Source organism: Corella eumyota, chromosome 6 (genome assembly GCF_963082875.1).
Source record: "Corella eumyota chromosome 6, kaCorEumy4.1, whole genome shotgun sequence".
In the NCBI taxonomy this organism is placed as follows: Eukaryota; Metazoa; Chordata; class Ascidiacea; order Phlebobranchia; family Corellidae; genus Corella; species Corella eumyota.
The window spans coordinates 2603544-2624148 of NC_137495.1; the positions used below are offsets into that span (position 1 = coordinate 2603544).

The 20605-nt window shown below is 30.7% G+C and overlaps 6 protein-coding genes and 1 pseudogene across 6 annotated transcripts; 5 read left to right on the forward strand and 2 right to left on the reverse strand.

Moving 5' to 3' along the window:
- Nucleotides 1–504: 504 nt before the first annotated feature.
- On the forward strand, nt 505–4967 carry LOC145756041 (tRNA wybutosine-synthesizing protein 4-like). Its single transcript, XM_082572275.1, has 9 exons — nt 505–574; nt 802–982; nt 1305–1515; nt 1650–1779; nt 1957–2078; nt 2273–2580; nt 3048–3148; nt 3534–4147; nt 4225–4967. The coding sequence occupies exons 1-9, from the start codon at nt 551–553 to the stop codon at nt 4598–4600; spliced, it is 2067 nt and encodes a 688-aa protein (XP_082428401.1). The 5' UTR covers nt 505–550; the 3' UTR covers nt 4601–4967.
- A 242-nt stretch (nt 4968–5209) lies between these two features.
- Nucleotides 5210–9682, forward strand: LOC145756051 (uncharacterized). Its single transcript, XM_082572286.1, has 8 exons — nt 5210–5987; nt 6221–6368; nt 6587–6693; nt 7830–7941; nt 8097–8266; nt 8398–8530; nt 8633–8789; nt 9230–9682. Exons 1-8 carry the CDS (start codon nt 5618–5620, stop codon nt 9404–9406), a joined length of 1374 nt encoding a protein of 457 aa, XP_082428412.1. The 5' UTR covers nt 5210–5617; the 3' UTR covers nt 9407–9682.
- A 361-nt stretch (nt 9683–10043) lies between these two features.
- Nucleotides 10044–11006, forward strand: LOC145756064 (putative small nuclear ribonucleoprotein Sm D2). The gene is made up of 2 exons (XM_082572300.1): nt 10044–10206; nt 10492–11006. The coding sequence occupies exons 1-2, from the start codon at nt 10081–10083 to the stop codon at nt 10726–10728; spliced, it is 363 nt and encodes a 120-aa protein (XP_082428426.1). The 5' UTR covers nt 10044–10080; the 3' UTR covers nt 10729–11006.
- Nucleotides 11007–11015: 9 nt separating this feature from the next.
- On the forward strand, nt 11016–16173 carry LOC145756052 (polyribonucleotide 5'-hydroxyl-kinase Clp1-like). Its single transcript, XM_082572287.1, has 9 exons — nt 11016–11197; nt 11392–11491; nt 13520–13656; nt 13776–13923; nt 14149–14261; nt 14494–14687; nt 14916–15089; nt 15217–15383; nt 15750–16173. The coding sequence occupies exons 1-9, from the start codon at nt 11028–11030 to the stop codon at nt 15837–15839; spliced, it is 1293 nt and encodes a 430-aa protein (XP_082428413.1). The 5' UTR covers nt 11016–11027; the 3' UTR covers nt 15840–16173.
- LOC145755203 (carbohydrate sulfotransferase 5-like) lies at nt 11845–13196 on the reverse strand. Its single transcript, XM_082571431.1, has 3 exons — nt 12775–13196; nt 12337–12660; nt 11845–12256 (listed from the first exon to the last, which is right to left on the reverse strand). The coding sequence occupies exons 1-3, from the start codon at nt 13194–13196 to the stop codon at nt 11845–11847; spliced, it is 1158 nt and encodes a 385-aa protein (XP_082427557.1).
- A 1058-nt stretch (nt 16174–17231) lies between the features above and the next one.
- LOC145756055 (carbohydrate sulfotransferase 2-like) lies at nt 17232–19181 on the forward strand. Its single transcript, XM_082572290.1, has 3 exons — nt 17232–17896; nt 18018–18341; nt 18512–19181. Exons 1-3 carry the CDS (start codon nt 17478–17480, stop codon nt 18921–18923), a joined length of 1155 nt encoding a protein of 384 aa, XP_082428416.1. The 5' UTR covers nt 17232–17477; the 3' UTR covers nt 18924–19181.
- A 105-nt stretch (nt 19182–19286) lies between these two features.
- On the reverse strand, nt 19287–20177 carry LOC145755373 (putative methyltransferase DDB_G0268948; annotated as a pseudogene).
- Nucleotides 20178–20605: the final 428 nt, after the last annotated feature.

Sequence of the window (20605 nt, forward strand, 5' to 3'; positions counted from 1 at the left end):
TTAAATTATAGTTACATATATACTTGCGTAATGCCTAAATTTTTATCTATATCTTAAGCAGATAAAAATGACATGTGTTAAGTTAACACAAGATCTGCGTTATCAAAACCTGGTCCAATTTTCACTGAATTGAAATCACATTTTACAAAAAAATATAAAATTTCCTTTTCTTGTGCTTTTTAGAATGTTTAAATAATGTTATGGTTTTGAGTATTACACGTATGTGTTGTTTTTTTAAGACCAACCTTAACTAAAAGCCTTTTTGCGTGAAATTTGGTTTTTAAAATATGATCTTCATCAGTTTGTTACTGTTAATATAAACTTAGTTTTTAGATTAATATTTTATTTGAATAATTTTTGCTAGACTCCACTGTTAAGATTGTGTTTAAAAAGGTAAGGTTTGGATTTTATCTTTTAAGATTATTTATGTGTAAAATAATTTTGACAACACTATGTTACAATAGGGGATTTTTTATTTAAGTATCCAACGACACGTGGTATACTACTAAGTATATTTTCCTACTTTATAAGTTTTATAGTCTGATTTAAAATGGATTCATCAAGTAGTACACAAGTAAGTTTAAATTGAAAGCTAATTTATTTTTGGTGTTGTTTTTTTAATTTATTTAATACGCAAAGAAGTGTTGCAGTTCCTTAAATACAGCATAGGGAAGAACGATATATTTCAAATATTTTAAATTTTATCATAACGTACTTTTTGACTTTGCATCTTTTAAATTAAAAAATATCCTTATGTCTGTCTAAAGGTATATTTTTATTATTTTGTTTTAATATTGTAAGGTTCAAGGAACTAATGACAGCAGTATTGTGAGCAAACTGTCAATGGTCAAGTTTGGTTACATGGAAGATCCTTACATTGAATATTTTGTTGATAAATATCAAAGAAGAACTCCTTTAATTAATAGGGGGTATTACTTAAGAGCAAAAGGAGTTACCCATGTAGTAGAGAAGTTTTTAAAAGGTAAATAAATAGGTTTATGTTTTAAGATTTAATGAGTAAATTTAAAACAGGCAAATACATTTTGTTTTATTGAAATTGGGGGTTAACTTTTACTTTTCGTTGTTTTGTTGAAATTTTATATCAATTTATACTACATTATATTCCCATATTTGTATTTTTCCCTTTTTCATCTATACTTTAATAATGATCTTTCTAAAGTGTACTAAAGCAGTGGGAATCGAACCCAGGGCCTCAAGTAGTAAAGCCTCCTATTCACTACATCACCCTGGTGGACTACTTAGAATACAGTTGGAAAATATTACATTTTTAAATGTGTGTTTAGGTGTTAAAGGTAAAAAACAAATTATTTCACTCGGATGTGGATTTGACACCACTTACTTCAGAGTCCAAGCTAACTTTCCATCCGAAGAGTTTTTGTTTATTGAAATTGATTATAAAGATGTTATTCATAGAAAGTTCGAACTCTCAAAAGCGTTTAACAAATTTGAAAAAATGGAAGTTGACTCGAAATTTCAAGATATCATTAAATTAAAGTAAGTGTGTAACATATTCATGTGGATTTATTTTTTCTTTTGTAATAAAACCCACTATAATCTTAGTTATATCTTAACAATAATTACTTAAATTTATTTTTTATTTTATTTAAATCTCTCTTATTTTTTTTAAGGACCAAAGATTGTTGCTACTTAAGTTATGATCTACGAAACGTTGGCTCGGTTTTATTTAATCAATCTTTACTAGATTGTGGGATTGAGAAAAATATTCCAACTCTGGTTATATCTGAAATTGTGTTAACAGTAAGTTTAAATAAGTAACTTTATAAAAATCTACTTTACTTATTATATAATTTACAATATTGTGCTTAAAAAAAAGTATTTTTAACTCAAACTTTTTTAAACTAAGTTTTGCATCAAAAATTAAAAAATTTAAATTCCATTTAGCTTAATTGTCTCAAATAATGATTTAAATTTTAGTACTTGACCGCAAGTCAATCGAATCGGGTGTTAAGATGGGTGGATCATTATTTTGACAATGCTTTGATGTTGGTGGCTGAACAAATGTTACCTAATGATGGATTTGGTCGAGTCATGTACAAGTAAAAAGAAAATAATATATTTTCTTCAATATTAAGTTTTATGTATGCATGCTATTTTTAAAGTAAAGTAGTTAAATTTTGCAAATTAATAATTTGCTTGTTTTTAATTTGAGTTGTTTTATCTGTTAGTGTATTAAAACTTAAGCTAATGGGATTATTGTTGAAATCATTTATATACATTTTAATTTTTACAGACATTTCCGAAACCTATCTAGTCCTTTATTATCAATTGATAATTATCCCACCTTATCAAGCCAAGAGGAACGACACAGAAAATTTAATTTTAACTGTTTATCCTCGATAACTTTTAACGAATTTTACACAAGTTGTCTGTCTGATGATGAGAAACAAAGAATTAAGAAAATTGAATTGTTTGATGAGTTTGAAGGTTGGCACCAGATGGCGCTGCATTATTTTTTTCTTTGTAGCACCAACTCTTGTGAAAATAACGAACTGATAAATATTTGTGAAAATATGTTTTTGACATCACCCAAAAGTAAAGGTAAAACTATACTAAAAATTTAATAATATAATAAATGAAATTTTTACACTATTATTTTTTTTTTGTATATCTTTAACCTCAATGTGGGAATGTCGAATGCGCGACTTAAACATAGAGTAACATAAGTTACCCCGACCCAGTCTCGAGTTGCCTGTGGCAGTTTGGGATATTATAGATTATAATTGCCCGATAATTATATTGCTGGCTCAGCAGGAGTTCATACCGTTTATAGCACCTTACTCAAGAGCGCTACAGCATGAGATCAGTGGGGATTGAACCCACGACCTCATGTGTGGTGTAACAAGTGTTCTTACCACTACACCACGCTGCCGGTAACGACTACACCTCGCTATATATTTATTTGATTTCATATTTTTATGTGCTAGACTGCTAGAGTATACATTCAGTTTTCAAATGTTTTATATGCAAGTATATGAACTTTTAATTCGTGAATTTTTTGTTTTTAGATAATCAACTAACTCATCTACTTCCTTCTACTTTGATTGAACAAGACATAGAAAATAACTTGGAAATGTTTGGTCATAGTATGGCACTTTGTGGTGATCAGGTAATAAAAAAATTATACCGGCAGCGTGGTGTAGTGGTAAGAATACTCGCTACACCTTACATAAGGTCGTGGGTTCAATTCCCACTGATCTCATGCTGTAGCGCCCTTGAGTAAGGCGCTATAAACGGTATGAACTACTGCTAAGCCAGCACTAAATCAGCAGAATAATTAACGGGCAATTATAATCTATAATATGTCACAGGCAACTCGAGACTGGGTCGAAGTAACTGATGTTACTCTATGTTTAGGTTGCGCATTCGACTTTTCCACATCGAGGATAAAGATATATACAAAAAAATAATTTGCATTATTGTATGAATTTTTTTAGAATTTTAATATGGGTAAATTATGTTAGAGTTTTGTTTATAAAAAATTATTTTTTCAGTTTTTAATATTTGGTGGATTTGGGATTGATTTTTTTGGAAAACAGAAATTTCACCAAAGACTACAAACTTTTGGTTTATTTAACAAGAAAACAATGGAATATAAACCTCTAACTACTCATGGTAAAACAATACCAAAACATTTAATGCACAGTTCTATTGTGAGAGTCAAATCAGAGTCCAAAGATCAAGATAATGTTTATAATTTTATTGTTTTTGGTGGCCGCACTTCGCCTAAAAATGCCAGCAATTCCTTATATTTGTTAACTCTTAACACCAATGCACTTTCTTTAAATATTAATGAAGTTTTTATTAATTCAAACCCTCAACCAGAACCAAGATGGCGGCATACTCTTACTTATTTATCAGAATCTAACTCTGTTGTTGTTTTTGGTGGTAAAAACAATGAAACAACGTTCTCAAATAGCTGGGTATTTAACCTTGGAAATTTCACTTGGACTGAGTTAAATTTACCTGGTTTAAAGCCAAGGCATTCTCACTCAGTTTGCTGTTGGGAAGAACTAGATTTATTGGTTATTTCTGGTGGTTTAAATAACACCATGCAACCATATAATGATGTTCTACTGGTTTCTGTTAAAGATAAGACTGTTAAAAGGTAAAAAAGAGTTTAAAATTTATTTTTAGTAAGCAATCCTTTTTTGTCAATTTTTTATTATATTGTTAATTTTTTAGCTTGGAAATTCAGCCTTCACTTAACCCAAGATATTCGCACAATAGTCACGTGGTCGATCAAAACAAATTACTTCTAGTGGGCGGAGTCAAGTTTTTCAGCTCGACCAATCAGGAACGAGATACGGACATTTGCGTCATCGATTTGTCACGTGGTCAGTGGATTCAAACAATACGATTTCCTGATCGAAATTTATTGCCGATATTGTTGCACTCTCACACAAGTTACGTCACAAACAAAGGAAGTGACGTCACAGAAAAGGACAACGGTTCCGTGTATGACGTCATAATCTTCGGTGGTGGAGCGAATTTGTTTTCATTCGGAACGAATTTAAATAAATCGCCGATTCAAATTAAATTTCAAATTAATAAAGTTTAAGAAATTTTCGGCAATTAAAATTTAATTTATTTTTTCCAAAGCTTAAAGCTAAGTTCAAATTCTCGTAGATTATAGATTTACTCTAAAAAAACACTAAATTTTGAATCCTAATTCATGTCAATTAATTAAAATTTTAATTGGCCAAATCAAAAAATAAATTGCAAATATATAAACAGAAATTTTTTTTAATAAGCAAAATTTAAGCGCGCGTAAAAATGTTCTATTGGGTTTATATTACGCACAGGAAGTTATACAGATATCTAATTATTCGGCCCGAACCCTCTGATTTACACCAGGAAATATCAGATGATAAATGAATGTGAACTAGACGTGAATATGTCATAGAGATTGATTTGTTTGTGTTAGAATTATAGCTCGACATATATTGAAAATAAAATTATAATGTTATGCATTTTTTAAAGAATTTAAATAGTCTGGTTTTTAATTGTAAATTTTGATCTATTTTTAGGACTTAATTTTATGTTTTAATTTTTTTTTTATTTAAATATATTTTGTTTACAAGTTTAAGTTGAATCGATTGGGTAGTTCCTGTATTGTAATTAATTAGTTTGTATAAAGAGAAAATGCGACACATTACAGTTTATTGTTTTTATATTTACATACAATGTTTAAATACTGATAAAAAAGTTCAACCGTTTCTATACCTCTAAAGGTAAGAAGAAAACAACCGGTCAGATGATCTTTACATTTTAAATTTTATGATGGAATTTTTTTAAACAGTTTATAAAAGTATGTCATAAGAGTTCAGCTTATTGTATATTACGCAAGACCCTCTATTACTAGCTATCAAAAATGGTTTTGAATGGGAGGATGTGAATTATAAGAAGTTAATGCAAGTTAAAAACTTTAGAAATCTTTATTTTCCGGGTTAACGTTTGGCTATCACAGTGTTTTTTGCCCTTTAGACTCATTGTATTATTAAAAAAAAACATTTTTATTTGTTGTTTGTAGTTTAAGGTATTGGGTGTGCACTTTAAGATAAAAAAGTTCTGTAGAATGGTTGAATTAGGATCAGCAAGTTCTGTAGACACGACTACATATTCATTTCTTACACGTGAAGTATATCTAAACTCGACAGAATGTAGTATCGACAACATCAAGTACAATGTAATGTACGATCAAGACCATGCAAGAGAGTATAATATAATCGAAACAATTCGTTTATGTATTTCGATCTCAGTATTTCTGGTAAATCTAATTCTCGCTGTCGCCCTGATATACAGTTGGAAAAAGCTTCAGCAAAGCATTTACGTGTTTGCCTTGAGTATAGCGATAAGTGACTGTATCCTTGGCTTTGTTTACTTGATGTTTAGTATAAGAAAAATGGTGGTCATCAACTCGGAGACGCAGACGCACCAATACGAACGTAAGATTTTTTATAAACTTTTAAGACACTTTAATAAGAAATTACATACGAGTAACTGTACATAAATGGTATGAAATAAATTAGTAAATATTTGCAATTTGGCATCTACTAAAGTAGATTTTACAAACTAATAGAGCCTAAGGTGTGTTCGGAAACCTATTGCTTAGCAGATCCTTATATAACCCGGTTATTTTTAGTCGAAGTAATGCTCAATATTACCTAATTTTTCCTAGATTACACTCAGGATCATTCGTTTTGGTTTTACACGCTAACTGGCGCCCTTTTCATGGCAACAGAGGTCGCAACGGCAGGACAAACTTGTCTTATAACTTTGTCATTTTATCGATATGTATCTGCACATCTAGCTCAGGGAGAATCGAAGTAAATTTACTAATTTTTAGGTTTAATTTAAACCCATTTTTAATTGTTTTATGCTCATAAATAGGTAAAGCACTGTATACCTAATGAATTTCAGAATTCGATTTCTATTATTAATCGATTAGCATTTTGAATAAAAAGCGTTTTTTTTAAATACAACTTAATAAAAGGCTAATTGCGTTTAAATATATTTTTAAATCTAACAAGCTTAACATTTGTAGTTGGAGGTTAGGGACTTACAGAGCCACTCGAAAAAAATCAATTCTGCTTTCTCGGGACAAAAGTCGGGTGTTTACTTTTGTGATATGGGTCTTATGGGCAATATTACGTAAGAATTATAATATTTACTTCTGTTTTTCAAAAAATAATTTACTAATAAGGCAATGTGTGATAAACAAGTTTTTCAAGTTTTTAAAAAGCTATTGTAATATTTAACCGGCAGCGTGGTGTAGTGTTAAGAACACTTGCTACACCGCATGAGGTCGTGGGTTCAATCCCCACTGCTCTCATGCTGTAGCGCCCTTGAGTAACTCCTGCTGAGCCAGCACTTAATCAGCAGCATAATTAGCGGGCAATTATAATCTATATAACATCCCAAACTGCCACAGGCAACTTGAGACAGGGTCGAAGTAACTGATGTTATTCTATGTTTAAGTCGCGCATTCGACTTTCCCACATCGAGGATAAAGATATATAGAAAAAAAAAATTTTATCTCTCGGTTCAATTTCCTGGTAAAGTTGTATCGTATAAAATATCAATATCTTTTTTTCAATAAGCAATATATAACTAAAATTTATGTGCGTAGTTTTTTATACGTATTTTAGTCATTTAGTTATTAGCAAGGTGGGCACAGTTAACCGAGAAAGTAACGTCGTTAAGTGGTAATTCGTTACATAGTATATTAACTTCGTTAACGTTAATAAGTTAATTGAAACAAAATGTAACGGTAGTTATCGATAAACGTTAACGTTAAAATTTAAATAAAACAAACAAAGAAACGACCCTATTTAAAAAAAACAGCAGTTTTTATCTTATTTGATATTTTAACTACACGAACGTAAGTTTAAATGACATTTTCAAAACTGCATCGTTTAAAATTTCAATACATCGTCATCGTCGTCAATAAATCGCTTATACGTCAGTCAATACATCGCCAATACATCGTCAATACATCCTTTAAAATTAAAATGATTAAACCCAATAAACGGCTAAATAAAACATATATACTTTTATATTACCATGGTAAACTTGTAAAAATATTAAATTAACGGATTTAATTTAACGGAAGCACAATTTAACGAAAGTTAACAGGTCCGTTAACGATTTTTAAAGTTAACTTAAAAGTTAAATTTTATCGAAAAATTTAACTTCGTTAATTAACGATTAACGCATTAACTGTTTAGTGCCCACCTTTGGATTAGTTTACTTGATAAAAAAATGAAAATTTAATCCCATTTTTTTAGTGATTTTTGGAGCAGCGTTTAACTGCGCAGCTGAATGTATTTGTTTTCTTCATAGTACTGCCGCTGTGAATTCTGAACGATCAAAATTATGCAATGAAGAGCATGGCTGCAGGTAATTAAAATCGTTAAAAATATGTTAAAAAACACACAATTTCATCCTTACAATTTATTGTCATATAGTCATACAAATGTTAATTATGTTTTGAAATTGATTATTTACTTGAATCAATTGGATTTTTTAATATTTTTTATCATTGGCAAATATAGTTATCTTCTGCCGTCAATCAACTCAACATTTGCCGCTACAACAGTCGTCTTTTTCTTTATGTTTCTTGCCGTTATTGTAGTGATGTGTGTTCGGACAGTATGGGTATTGGGCGGTCTTGCTGCACTTCTTCCTTATTCTTGGCATCTAAAACTTATAAGAAAATCACAAGGTAAAAAAAAAGATTAAAAGATTAAAAAAGATTAAATCAATTTAAATAAATTAATTTTAATCTAATTTAATGGAATCTTGCTGTTGTAGCTAAAGTAATTTTCTGTTAATCAAAGATTTTATTTAATTAAGCCGATGATGACGATGATAATTCATCTTCTTCAACGAGGCCTCCAGTTCATCGAAAACATTCTTTACAACTTAGTTTTACGCGGAACATGACTCACTTTATATTCTTTATGACATTAGGATACATCATTTTCAGGCATGCATTTTACCATTCAAACTATAGACTATGTCATTTTAAAAGAATAAGTGCGGAGCTTTAATAATATTACCTTGAAAGACAAAAATCATGTTTATTTAGGCTACCCGCGAATATCTTTCTGCTGATAAATACGACTACAAAATTTGTTGAAATTGGTGTTTCAACAAAGGTAGTGACTGCTCTTGGCTTTCTTGCTTTCATACACTCACTAGTAAACCCTTTGATTCTATACTTTAATTTACATAGGATGAAACAGGTATTGTAACGTACATTTGCTTATAGTCTTTTGTATATTAAGCCGTAGTAATATTTATAGTATTTTATTGCATAAGAATACATACAATCGTCCACAACTCGTATCACGAATACCATCCATAACATTTTAATACGTTTTAACAAACAAGTCACGTGGTACAGCTCACGTGATAGAGAAAAGGTGTAAACACGTGACTAAATGCAGATAACAACTTTAAGTAAATAAGAAAATGGCGGATTCGTTAAAGCATAAACCACCAATTTTTTTGCTTTATTATCTAAAGTTATAGCCTATGAAAATCAAAGGGAACTCGAGACTGGGTCTTGTGGTTTACCTGTAACCTTTTCACAAATAATTTAATGCTACTACTACTCCTGATTTTAACCTTAAATAAAAGTTTTTTTTATGCATCTATGTTGTTAAAAATATTTATTTTACAGTGTGTTAATGATCTGTTTGCGGTGTGCTGCATTAAAACTGTCACTGTGAGAAGAGGACTCACCGAAATGCCAAGAAGAAATTCGAGTGTAAAAAAACCAAGAAAGCCAATATTAAAAAAAAGTAGGAAGACCACAGCTGCCGACGAAGCGGAATGTACTGCTGTGACAGAGTTTTAAAAATTACTTTTTAAGAAAAGTAAAGTTATGTATTTTAAATTAATGTTTAATAAGTGTGCAGTAATTTATGTTAAGCATAATTAATGTGAATATTTATTGCCAATTTTTGTAGTTTTATGTGTTTAGTTCAAGAATTTATAATACGTATGAGTTAATTTTAAAATGCTTATGAAATTAAATTTGAAAAAAGTGTTTTAGTACTGTGAATGTATTTAATTGCGCTTATAATTTGTACTGTTTTATCTGTTAGTATTGTTTATATTGATATAATATATTAGTATATATAAATAAACTGTTTTAATTGATTTTTTTAACTTTGTGCTATAGAAATATTACTTAAAAACTTTATCGATGCTACGACGTATTTGTTGAATCAAATGTGGTGTTAAAGTTAAGTAAGTTCTCACGGTTTTTGAAAACGTATCAAGCACGTGAAAAATATTTCCTTAACTTAGTTTTTTTAAGTTATTAATGCAACTAAAAGCAATAAGCATTATTGTACCATTAGGTACCAGTCTTAATAATATTTTTATAAATTATTTTAAGGAGCAGTAGAGTAGAAAAAAGGTTAGGTTCAAACATTCAGAGACAAAATTAAAATTTGATTTTTATTTGTCTATTTTTTTTTTGTAGAATTTAAGGTTTTAAGTTTACTTTAAACCGAAGATTTTATCATGTCCGGGTTACAAGGAAAACCAAAGGGTGAGTTAACTTCAGAAGAGTTAGAACAATTAGAAAAAGAAGAATTTCAAACTGGACCACTTTCAATACTTACCGATTCTGTTAAGAACAACACTCAGGTAAAATACTTTTAAAATCTTGTGTCAACTATTTTGCTTTATTGTAAATTAAAGTTTGTTTGTCTGTGCTTTTATTATGTGGAGCTATATTAGCGTCGTTCGCCGAATTTTTATACCTTTTCTAATTTTTCCTTGCAAATTCTGCCCTTTTCTGCATTTATTTTAATACTACTAATTTAAGCCACCAGACAGCGCTAATAGAGCTCCTATCATTCAAAGTGTTCTGTTTTGGCTTTTACTGTTTGGTTTTTGTAATTTAATTTTTAGTAATCTTTTTTATTGAAGGTATTAATAAACTGCCGGAACAATCGCAAACTTTTAGCAAGAGTGAAGGCCTTTGATCGACATTGTAACATGGTGTTGGAAGATGCTAAAGAAATGTGGACAGAGACCCCGAAGACCGGAAAAGGAAAGAAAAAACAACAACCAGTAAACAGGGATCGCTTTATCAGTAAAATGTTCTTACGAGGGGATTCTGTTATTATTGTGTTAAAAAATCCATTGGCTTCTACTGACATATAAAAATGGATTATTAGTGACAATTATTTGGAACTTGTATCTCCGGCAACAACTATTTGAACAATTCTGTGTAAAAAGTTATTTGCAAAATTGCTGTTTTAAATTTTTTTTGATAAATTGCTTTCTTTTACTTAAAAACTTTAGGTTTGTAATACACTTTTTTAATTAAAAAATTGCCAATCATATTTTGTTGTACCAGTGTATCATTATTAAAAATGCTTAGGATTTATGTTTTGCTATTATTATGGCCACTTTTTAACATGATAACCGCTCTTTTTAGATGTTTATAATTTATTAACATAATGGCAAGTGTTAAAAGTGAAGAACGTGGTGTGGACACAAGTGAGGTGAAAGATTTCAAGTTAGCGAAGGATAACGAACTGAGATTTGAAGTTGAACAAAATGCAAGAGTTAAGTTGGATTTGCTGGATGGGAGTGCGGAATTATTTGGAACAGAATTAGTTCGGTCAAGGTAATAGTTGTTGGTTTTATTTTAACTTTTATTTGATGTAAGAAGGTTATCTGTCTTCTTATTGTTGGGTTAATTTAAAAAAATCACCCCAAATATTTGGCTTGCTTTTATTTGGGTCTTGTTAAGGTTTTTTATCTGCTGCTACTAGGTTTTTTTTATGCCTAAATTAAAATGCTGTAATGTTATTATTGTAGATCTTACATATTTGAGTCTAATGCAAAGATAGCAGTTTTTACTTGGTTTGGTTGCTCTTTAAGACTCACAGGAAAAATGGAAGCAGCTTATGTTTCAAAGGTAAATTCAGTGTAACTTTAATATAAGTAATTAAATATGTATATTTATTTAAATTTTTTTTTTTAATTTTTCATTAAAAGTATAATATTGAAATAAAATTAAGTTCCTTCCTAAAAACTTTAAAATTAAGTTCCTTCCTAAAAACTTTAAAATTAAGTTCCTTCCTAAAAACTTTAAAATTAAGTTCCTTCCTAAAAACTTTAAAATTAAGTTCCTTCCTAAAAACTTTAAAATTAAGTTCCTTCCTAAGAAGCCGTACAACTTTATATCTTGAATCAGTTTATAGGTTTGGCTTCTTGCATTAAAAAAAATTGTTTAATTAGATAGTAAAACGTAAAATATTATTTATGTAGTTAGAAATGTTTAATGTTTTCAGTATCCCTCAAATCTTTTTCATTATCAAAAATTTTGTATCCCAAAGTACGCAAAGGTTTCTCACATAATTTCTGAATCTCTTTAACCTGATCCATTGGCAACACTTTTCTCCATGCAGAAACTACTTCAACTGAATTCCTGTTTGTGCTTTGACTTGTCTCTTTCTTAGACATATCTCCTTTTGTTGTTTTAATTAAAAAATTGCGAATTGTTGGATTCATGTTGACTCCGATAAAATCGTAAACTTGTTGAGTAACCTTGATTGGATCCATCGAAAAATCCTCGTGTCTGATTCGTACATATTTGTCACGTGGTATGAGGTCACGCAACGTGGCGTTGTCGTCAATCATGTTAGGGCCGAGCTGTTCACAGATTCGAATAGCTTCGTATCTTGAAAAATTTTAACCATAAGTAAATTCAAAGAAACAAGATTATTATCAAGCTTTAAATAGTTAAAAGATGCAACTTACTTAGATCCACCCAAATTTTTAAATTTTTTTACTCGGCTTTTCACTGTTGCTCTAGGATCCCTAACTAAGTGGACGACTTTTACGCTGATAGTAGGATCATTTAAAAGTGGCACAAGCCATTCCAGTCGACACAAATAAATCACTTTTGCTGCTCGAAAAAGTCCTTGCTCACAGTGTTTAGAAAGCTTCTTCGTGTCAATGGGTGAGGGACAATTTTGGCTACCTTCTTTGTTTTTCGAAACAGGGGTACATATATCACTGTCACGTGACAAGAATTGACTAACTTTTCCCCCACCCGTAAAACAAATTTTGTGTTTTTTGCACCTATAGAAAAATGTTGCGGTTTGTGAATAATGTAAAACAAAAAAAAACAGACTAAAAGACCTAAACTTAGAAGTTACTTTACACTTTAAAAGAGCAGAAAATCTTACAACTTACTTTGCATATATGTCACTAACATTTGATACTGAAAAGGCATGCTTGTACAAGTCGGGTAACTTCTCAAAATCACATTTAAGTACTGCTTCCAATGCTCTAACTCTTTCCTCGTGTAAAGATTCACACGGCCTTTCGCCAAACGGGATTAAAGGTTCATAAAAATAACTTACATCTGTTCTTTGGTTGAATATTTCGCCTACAACGCTTGAACCAGAACGTCGTTGCGTTAATAACACAACCGCATCAGTACGAGTGAATTTTGGGGGTTCGTTAAAAGTTTTATTCTTAACTTCCCTTTTAACTCCAATTTGACGTGTAAAGATATTCCAGTAATTCTCTGACTTGTAAATTAGGATAAATATAACTAACGACAAACTCGTTATCCAGAAGATCCACTTCATCATTTTTCTAATCATTACCATTTTGCTGGATTCAATGTTTTCGGGTAAAATAAGTTATAAAAATAAAACAGCTAGCAGATTTTTAACCTTTACGCAATAAATTTTGTCGCAAATATTAAAAGCTGAATATAATAAACCTTCTGGTATTATAGGTTCACTTAGTTAATAATTTATAAATTCTTAAAGTATAAAGATTAAGTATGAACATAGTTACCAAAATGCAAACAATATTAAAATTGAAAACCTGATACAAATAAATTTTAAATTGCGGCTGATATTTCTCATTAGCTTGCCCTATTTTAACCTTTTTTTTTTTTTTTTAAATATTATTTTTTTACTTTAAGGACACTCCGATGATAATCTATCTAAACACTCATGCTGCCATTGAACAAATGAGAAAAGAGGCAGAGAAGGAAGATCTAAAAGGTCCAAGAGTTTTGGTTGTCGGCCCTCAAGATGTTGGAAAAACTTCAGTGTGTCGGTAACGTATTGTTAACCCTTAAACCCTCTTAACTGTCATAAGATGCAATTGATTTAAGATCTAAAACATAGCCAAAAATGTCATAGAAAAAGACATGAAATTTTTTTAATTTTTTTTAGATTATTATTAAACTACGGAGTTCGACTTGGTAGAAAAGCAACTTTTATTGACTTGGATGTTGGACAGGGCGGGATTTCAATCCCAGGAACTCTGGGGGCTTTGACTATCGAGCGACCAGCTGACCCAGTCGATGGCTTTGATTTAAAGGTATGTGTTATATATACAAGTTTTTATATTTTTTATATATTATTTATAAGAATTGGTTATGTTATTAGATAGGTATATATAATGTTTAGGTGACTTTAGAATTTTCTTTTAATGGTAGATTTTGTCCTTTCTTGTTTGTTTATAATAAGACTTGTTTTATTTTATCATTTTAATTATTTTTTGTTTTAATATCAAATATATTTTAATAAACATTTTTAAATGTAGGTTCCACTAATATATCATTTTGGTCACACCTCCCCGAATGGAAATATTAAATTATATGAAGCTTTGATCTCTAGATTGGCTGATGTTTTCAATGCAAAATGTGATTATAACAGGCATGTAACATCTATATGTGATTTTATTTACTTTATAAACGCTGTTTTGAGTCAAATATTTGTGTAACTTTTAATAATTGTTTAACAATTTTATGTAAGTATTTTATTAGCTTTTAAATTATTTATAAAGATTGCTTCTGATTTTGCTATCTAATATATACAAGCGTTAATTTTAACGCTTTTTTTTACCGCCTGATATAAACTCATAATTTTTTATATGATTTAACAACAGTAATGTGAAGTATGGAGGTTGTGTGATAAACACATGTGGATGGGTAAAAGGGCAAGGATATCAATGTATTCTGCACACTGCTCAAGCCTTTCAAGCAGATGTGGTTCTAGTGCTTGATAACGAGAGATTATACAACGATCTAAAACGTGATTTGCCTGATTTTGTGAACATCGTTCTGCAACCTAAATCACCAGGTAAAGTTAGTAAGATTTAAATAATATTTTCTCTTTCAAAATTCAGTTGTATTGAGATATTATGAGCTATTGTGTATTAAGTTTATAATAAGTGCTGCTCTCAAGGGTGAATAGTGTGGCATTGGCGTGGCTTGAACCCAAAACCTATTGGTCTGTAATCTGTTGCCATTATTGGTTTACCGTTTCTTCCAGACATTTAGTAACTCTGTCATTTAAAATATATTTCAGGTGTAGTAGAGCGCCCTCGTGAGGTAAGAAGGGACTTGCGCGAGGAGAAAATAAAAGAATATTTTTATGGGCCCCGTAAAATTTATTTTCCTCATGCATTTGATGTTCGATTCGATGAAGTGGAATTGTTTAAAATTGGGGCCCCAGCTTTGCCTGACTCTTGTTTACCTTTAGGTTTGTTTTGTTCAAGGAATTTTAAAGCTATTATAAATTTCCAAATATAAACTAATTTTATGGGCTGTTTTGGTTACATTTTTTTATCTTTTTTTCTTGCTTAAATTCTACTTTCTTTTTAACCAAGGTATGGAGCCCGAAAATACCCAAACTAAACTGGTACCAGTGGTACCGGGTCGTGACCTAGTGCACCATGTTTTAAGTTTAAACATGGCCGAGACGTTGGATGAAAACTTGGTTGAAACTAACGTGGCTGGCTTTGTTGTAGTAACTAATGTGGACACTGATAGACAGGTAAGAAAATATTTTGATGTTTTATCATAAGTTAACATAGGTAATTTTATATAGTATTTAGGTACACTGTCTGAACTCATTATAGATGGTGTTATAAATTGATGTATTCAACTTGACCATTGGCGTGATGTAGTGGTAAGAACAGTTGCTACATCACATAAGGTCGTGGGTATATTCTCCACTGCTCTTATGCTGTAGCGCCCTTGAGAAAGGCGCTATAAACCGTTTAAACTTCCGCTGAGCACTTAATTGGCAGCATAATTATCGGGCAATTATAATCTGTTATATACCAAACTGCCACAGGCATTTCGAGACTTTTCCACATCGAAGATAAAAATATATACAAAAAAAACATTTTTTTTTTAGATATTTAGTGTTTTATCACCAGCGCCTCGACCGCTACCTCGCAAGTATTTTCTTATCATGGATATCAGATTTATTGACCTGAACAAATGAGAATAATTTATTTTATAATTTGAAGAAATTAAAAATATAATTGAAGTATGTATTAGGTCAAGGGTCTAAGAAAAGGAAAAAAAAGGTTAATCCATTTCAGTAGCAAGGATTATAATAAGGTTTCTGAATTATAATAGCATAAACTCAGTTTTTCTTATGGCGGTTTGTAAATTGGATAATAAGTTTTTGTTATCCTGAATTTCAATAAAACCACAACCAAATTTAAACGTTGTTGTCATAGCGTTGCCTTTATATTGTTGTCCGAACAAGCAATTTGTTTTGTTGTTTTACCGTTGTGTTAACAACATTTTGTTTTAAATACCGAAGCTTTTTAACCAGCTTTAAAAGATTGTCTGTATGTTGAAAATAAAATGATATTTTTTTGGTATTACATTTTTTTTGTATATCTCTTAATCCTCAATGTGGGAAAGTCGAATGCGCAACTTAAACATAGAGTAACATCAGTTACTCCGACCCGGTCTCGAGTTGCCTGTGGCAGTTTGTGGTATTATAGAGACTATAATATGCTACTGATTAAGTGCTGGCTCAGCAGGAGTTTATACTGTTTATAGCGCCTTACTCAAGGGCGCTACTGCATGAGATCAGTGGGGATTGAACCCACGACCTCATGTGTGGTGTAGCAAGAGTTTTTAGCACTACACCACGCTGCCGGTTTACATGCTACATACGAGCTATTGTACACAAAATATTCTAATATTTGTGTAACATGTGTAGGCAGGCTTAATTCCCATGTGACTACTTCCCTTTTTTTTAGCAACAGCCTCTGTTGTTGACGCTACTCGCCCACTGAAAGGTTGTTACGTTTTTTGATAAAAAGCAGATAGGTTTAAAAAGTTAAGAGATTATAGTTTGCAAAGTATATATGTTCTAAATGACTCTTTGGTGAATAAAAACAATTACACAATGTATTTTTTTATATTTCTGGCAGATTACTCGCGGTTTTGCTACGTTATTTCAATGGTTAAATTGAATGTTAAATATTTGCCAGTATCCGGTTTTTTTACAACATAGTAAAGAAGAAATAAAATTGCCGTTGAATAGCAGAGCAAGCTATTGAAATTCACAGCTTAGTTGTTAAAATATTTGATGTTGAAAAAATGAGACAGTTTAAAGTAGTTTTATTTAACAGGCTTAAAATATTACGTCGGCTTAGTTATTCAGAACACGATTTTTGAAGTAATTACATATAATTAATTTAACATGTTCGCTTATACAAAGCATTAGTCAAAAATATTCGATTAAATTTCAAGGATATAATAGCCAGCACCAATATTGATAAATCAAATTTATTTTTAATAAGTATGGAATAACTGAATTTTCAAACTTGAAACATAAAATTACTTTTTATACTTCCGCGTTTGAGTATTTATAGTTAAATATACTTTAGTACTTGATCAACACAGTCAGATTCAGATTTCTATTGTTTGCGCTGCTATGTCTATACTAAAACTCCCCGTTCAATTGAATTTATAAATTATTTACTAACTCAATATATAAATATCAGAAGGCCTTATTTTCAGCTTCTAATATATGCGACAAAGTTTTATCTGTAATGGTTAAATGTCTGTCTTCTGTTTTGTTTAGCTGTGGTTATAGATTACGTGGGTTTTTATAAGGATGATAACTAGGAAGCTAATGCGATGGTTATTCTGGATTATTAGTTTGTTATTAGTTTTAATTATCTTAATTTACAAGTCACAAAGTAATTTGAATACTTTCACACGTCAAATTGGAGTTAAAAAGGAAGTAAAAAATAAAACTTTTGACGAACCTCCAAAATTCACTCGTACTGATGCGGTTGTGTTATTAACGCAACGACGTTCTGGCTCAAGCGTTGTAGGCGAAATATTTAACCGAAGAACAGATGTTAGTTATTTTTATGAACCTTTAATCCCGTTTGGCGAGAGGCCGTGTGAATCCTTACATAAGGAAAGAGTTAGAGCATTGGAAGCAGTACTTAAATGTGATTTTGAGAAGTTACCCGACTTGTACAAGCAAGCCTTTTCAGTATCAAACGTAAATGACATATGGGCAAAGTAAGTTGTAAGATTTTAGGTTTAATTAAATGTTAACCGAAGTTATAAGCACTTAAGTATTCCTTTATGTTACATTATTTACACAAAGCCCTTATTTAAACAACGCAATGTATTTCTATAGGTGCAAAAAACACAACATTTGCTTTACGGGCGGGGGCAAATACAGTCAGTTTTTGTCACGTGACAGTGACGTATGCGCTTCAGCCCCCCAAAATGGAGAGGGTCGCCAAAGTTGTCCTTCCCCCATAGACACGAAGAAACTTTCTAAACATTGCAAGCAAGGACTTTTTCGAGCGGCGAAAGTGATTTATTTGTGTCGACTGGAATGGCTTGTGCCACTTTTAAATGATCCTACTGTCAATGTAAAAGTCGTCCACTTAGTTCGGGATCCTAGAGCAACAGTGAAAAGCCGTGTTAAAGACATGGAAAATTTAGGTGCATCTAGGTTAGTAAGTAAAAACTTTATCAAAATGTAGAATAGCTTTATTTGGGTGCGGCAGTGTTAATTAGGCATTATCATAACATATATAATCAAACAACTTTTTTGAAAAGTAATTTAAAGCTTGTAAATAATCTTGTTTCCTTGAATTTGCGAATGGTTTAAATTTTTTTAAGATACGAAGCTATTCGAATTTGTGAGCAGCTCGGCCCTAACATGATTGACGACAATGCCACCTTGCGTGACCTCATACCACGTGACAAATATCTACGAATCAGACACGAGGATTTTTCGATGGATCCGATCAAGGTTACTCAAGAAGTTTACGATTTTATCGGAGTCAACATGAATCCAACAATTCGCAATTTTCTAATTAAAACAACAAAAGGAGATATGTCTAAGAAAGAGACAAGTCAAAGCACAAACAGAAATTCAGTTGAAGTAGTTTCTGCATGGAGAAAAGTGTTGCCAATGGATCATGTTAAAGAAATTCAGAAATTCTGTGAGAAACCTTTGCGTACGTTAGGATATAAAATTTTTGATAATGAAGAAGATTTAAGAGATATAGAAAATATTAAACATTTCTGATAACATAAAAAACTGAAGTTTGAACTTATAATACACAAAACTAAACAATTTTTATTAAGAGATTTTCAATTCTAATAAAGACATTTTAAGTAAAGTTGTACGGTTAAAAAACGCTTAAAATTCCACCTTTTTACAAGTGTTTTTGAAAGTTTTAAGTTACTGATTGTTATTTGTAATTTTATAAGCGCTATACATTTTTTTGTATTTTTAATATATGCAGTTACAGGTTTATATATGCGAAAATATTAAAAAAATATTGCAACCATCTTTTAAATTTGTTAGAATTCGTACTTCTATATAACAATTATAGTACTTTTAAACTGTTATAAATCAATTTTAATTTATTTTACAATGTTCAGTTTATTACTTTGTACTTAATATTATTTTGGTTTCAAATAAACAGTCTACTAGAATATCTTCATCGTTTTCATTTTGAATACCCCAAATATTCTTTAAACTTTGGGTTAATTCTTCCAAAATATCATGTTCTTTCGTAAATTGGTGCCCAATCAAGGCAAGTTCTTTAGTTTTTTCAACCACATAAGTTTCATATCCGTCATAAGATTTATAAAAGCCCTTTAGCTTCTCTAGCGTCCAGTTGTTTTTTAATATAACAGATGTATCGTTTATCTTATCTTTACCAGGTAAATTATCAAAAATGTCGTCGTATTTTTGGTTAAAAATATGATGTATAACTCTGGGATGGTTATGACATTTACTATGAAAATTATCAAGCAATTTCGAGGCATTTTTTATTGCTTCTTTCGTACTTTTATAATAATTTGGATCTTGTAAAGATATTTTACTGTGAGCCGGGAAGTAACTAAAAATAGCAACAACTCCATTTGGTTTTAAAACTCTCCATGTTTCTTCAACAAATTTGTCGTAATCTAACCAATGTGCTGCGACAGAACACGAAACCAAATCAACACTTTCACTTTCTATTGGCAAATCTTCAGCTTTTGCTACATTAAAGTTGTAACCTTTGTTTTGATGCACTAACTTTGCCATTTTAATTTGGTTAACACTTATATCGAACCCATAAACATTGTTAAAGTAAGGACCTAGCAGATCAGTTGCTTGCCCGCTTCCACAGCCGACATCAACCAAGGTATCCCATTTATTATTTTTCTTTTGAGGATGTTGCTTTTCTATATATGAAGAAATTATTGAACCGATTTCTTTAACTAACTTAGGGCGATATTTTACGTAATTAGATACAATGTCTTGCGATTCGTATTTTTGCATTTTTCAACGTAGTTGTAGCAAGCAAACACAAAGTAAATTTGATTACGACGGAGTAAGTGAATAAAGGCCGTTTGTATAAATGCCCCTAAGAAACATAAACAATAGATCAAACGTGGTATTTTAGCAGTTCAATTTGCGTTGGCAATAATAAACAAAGGGACAAGTCAGTGTTCGTTAGAAGGCGAGTCTTTTTCCTTAAAAAACATTAGTATTACTTAAACACAATAACACTAATTAATTATTTTGTTTTAATACTTGCATTCTAACGTGTGTATGTACATTGAATTTAAGTTTGATTATGCAATATAAAATACAATTTTTTTTAAACTGAGGATAACCTAGATAATAGTAAATACTACTTTAACACCACGATCTATACGTAAATCAATTTACCGCATGAATAACTTTATGTTTTTGTAGTCGTTGATAATACT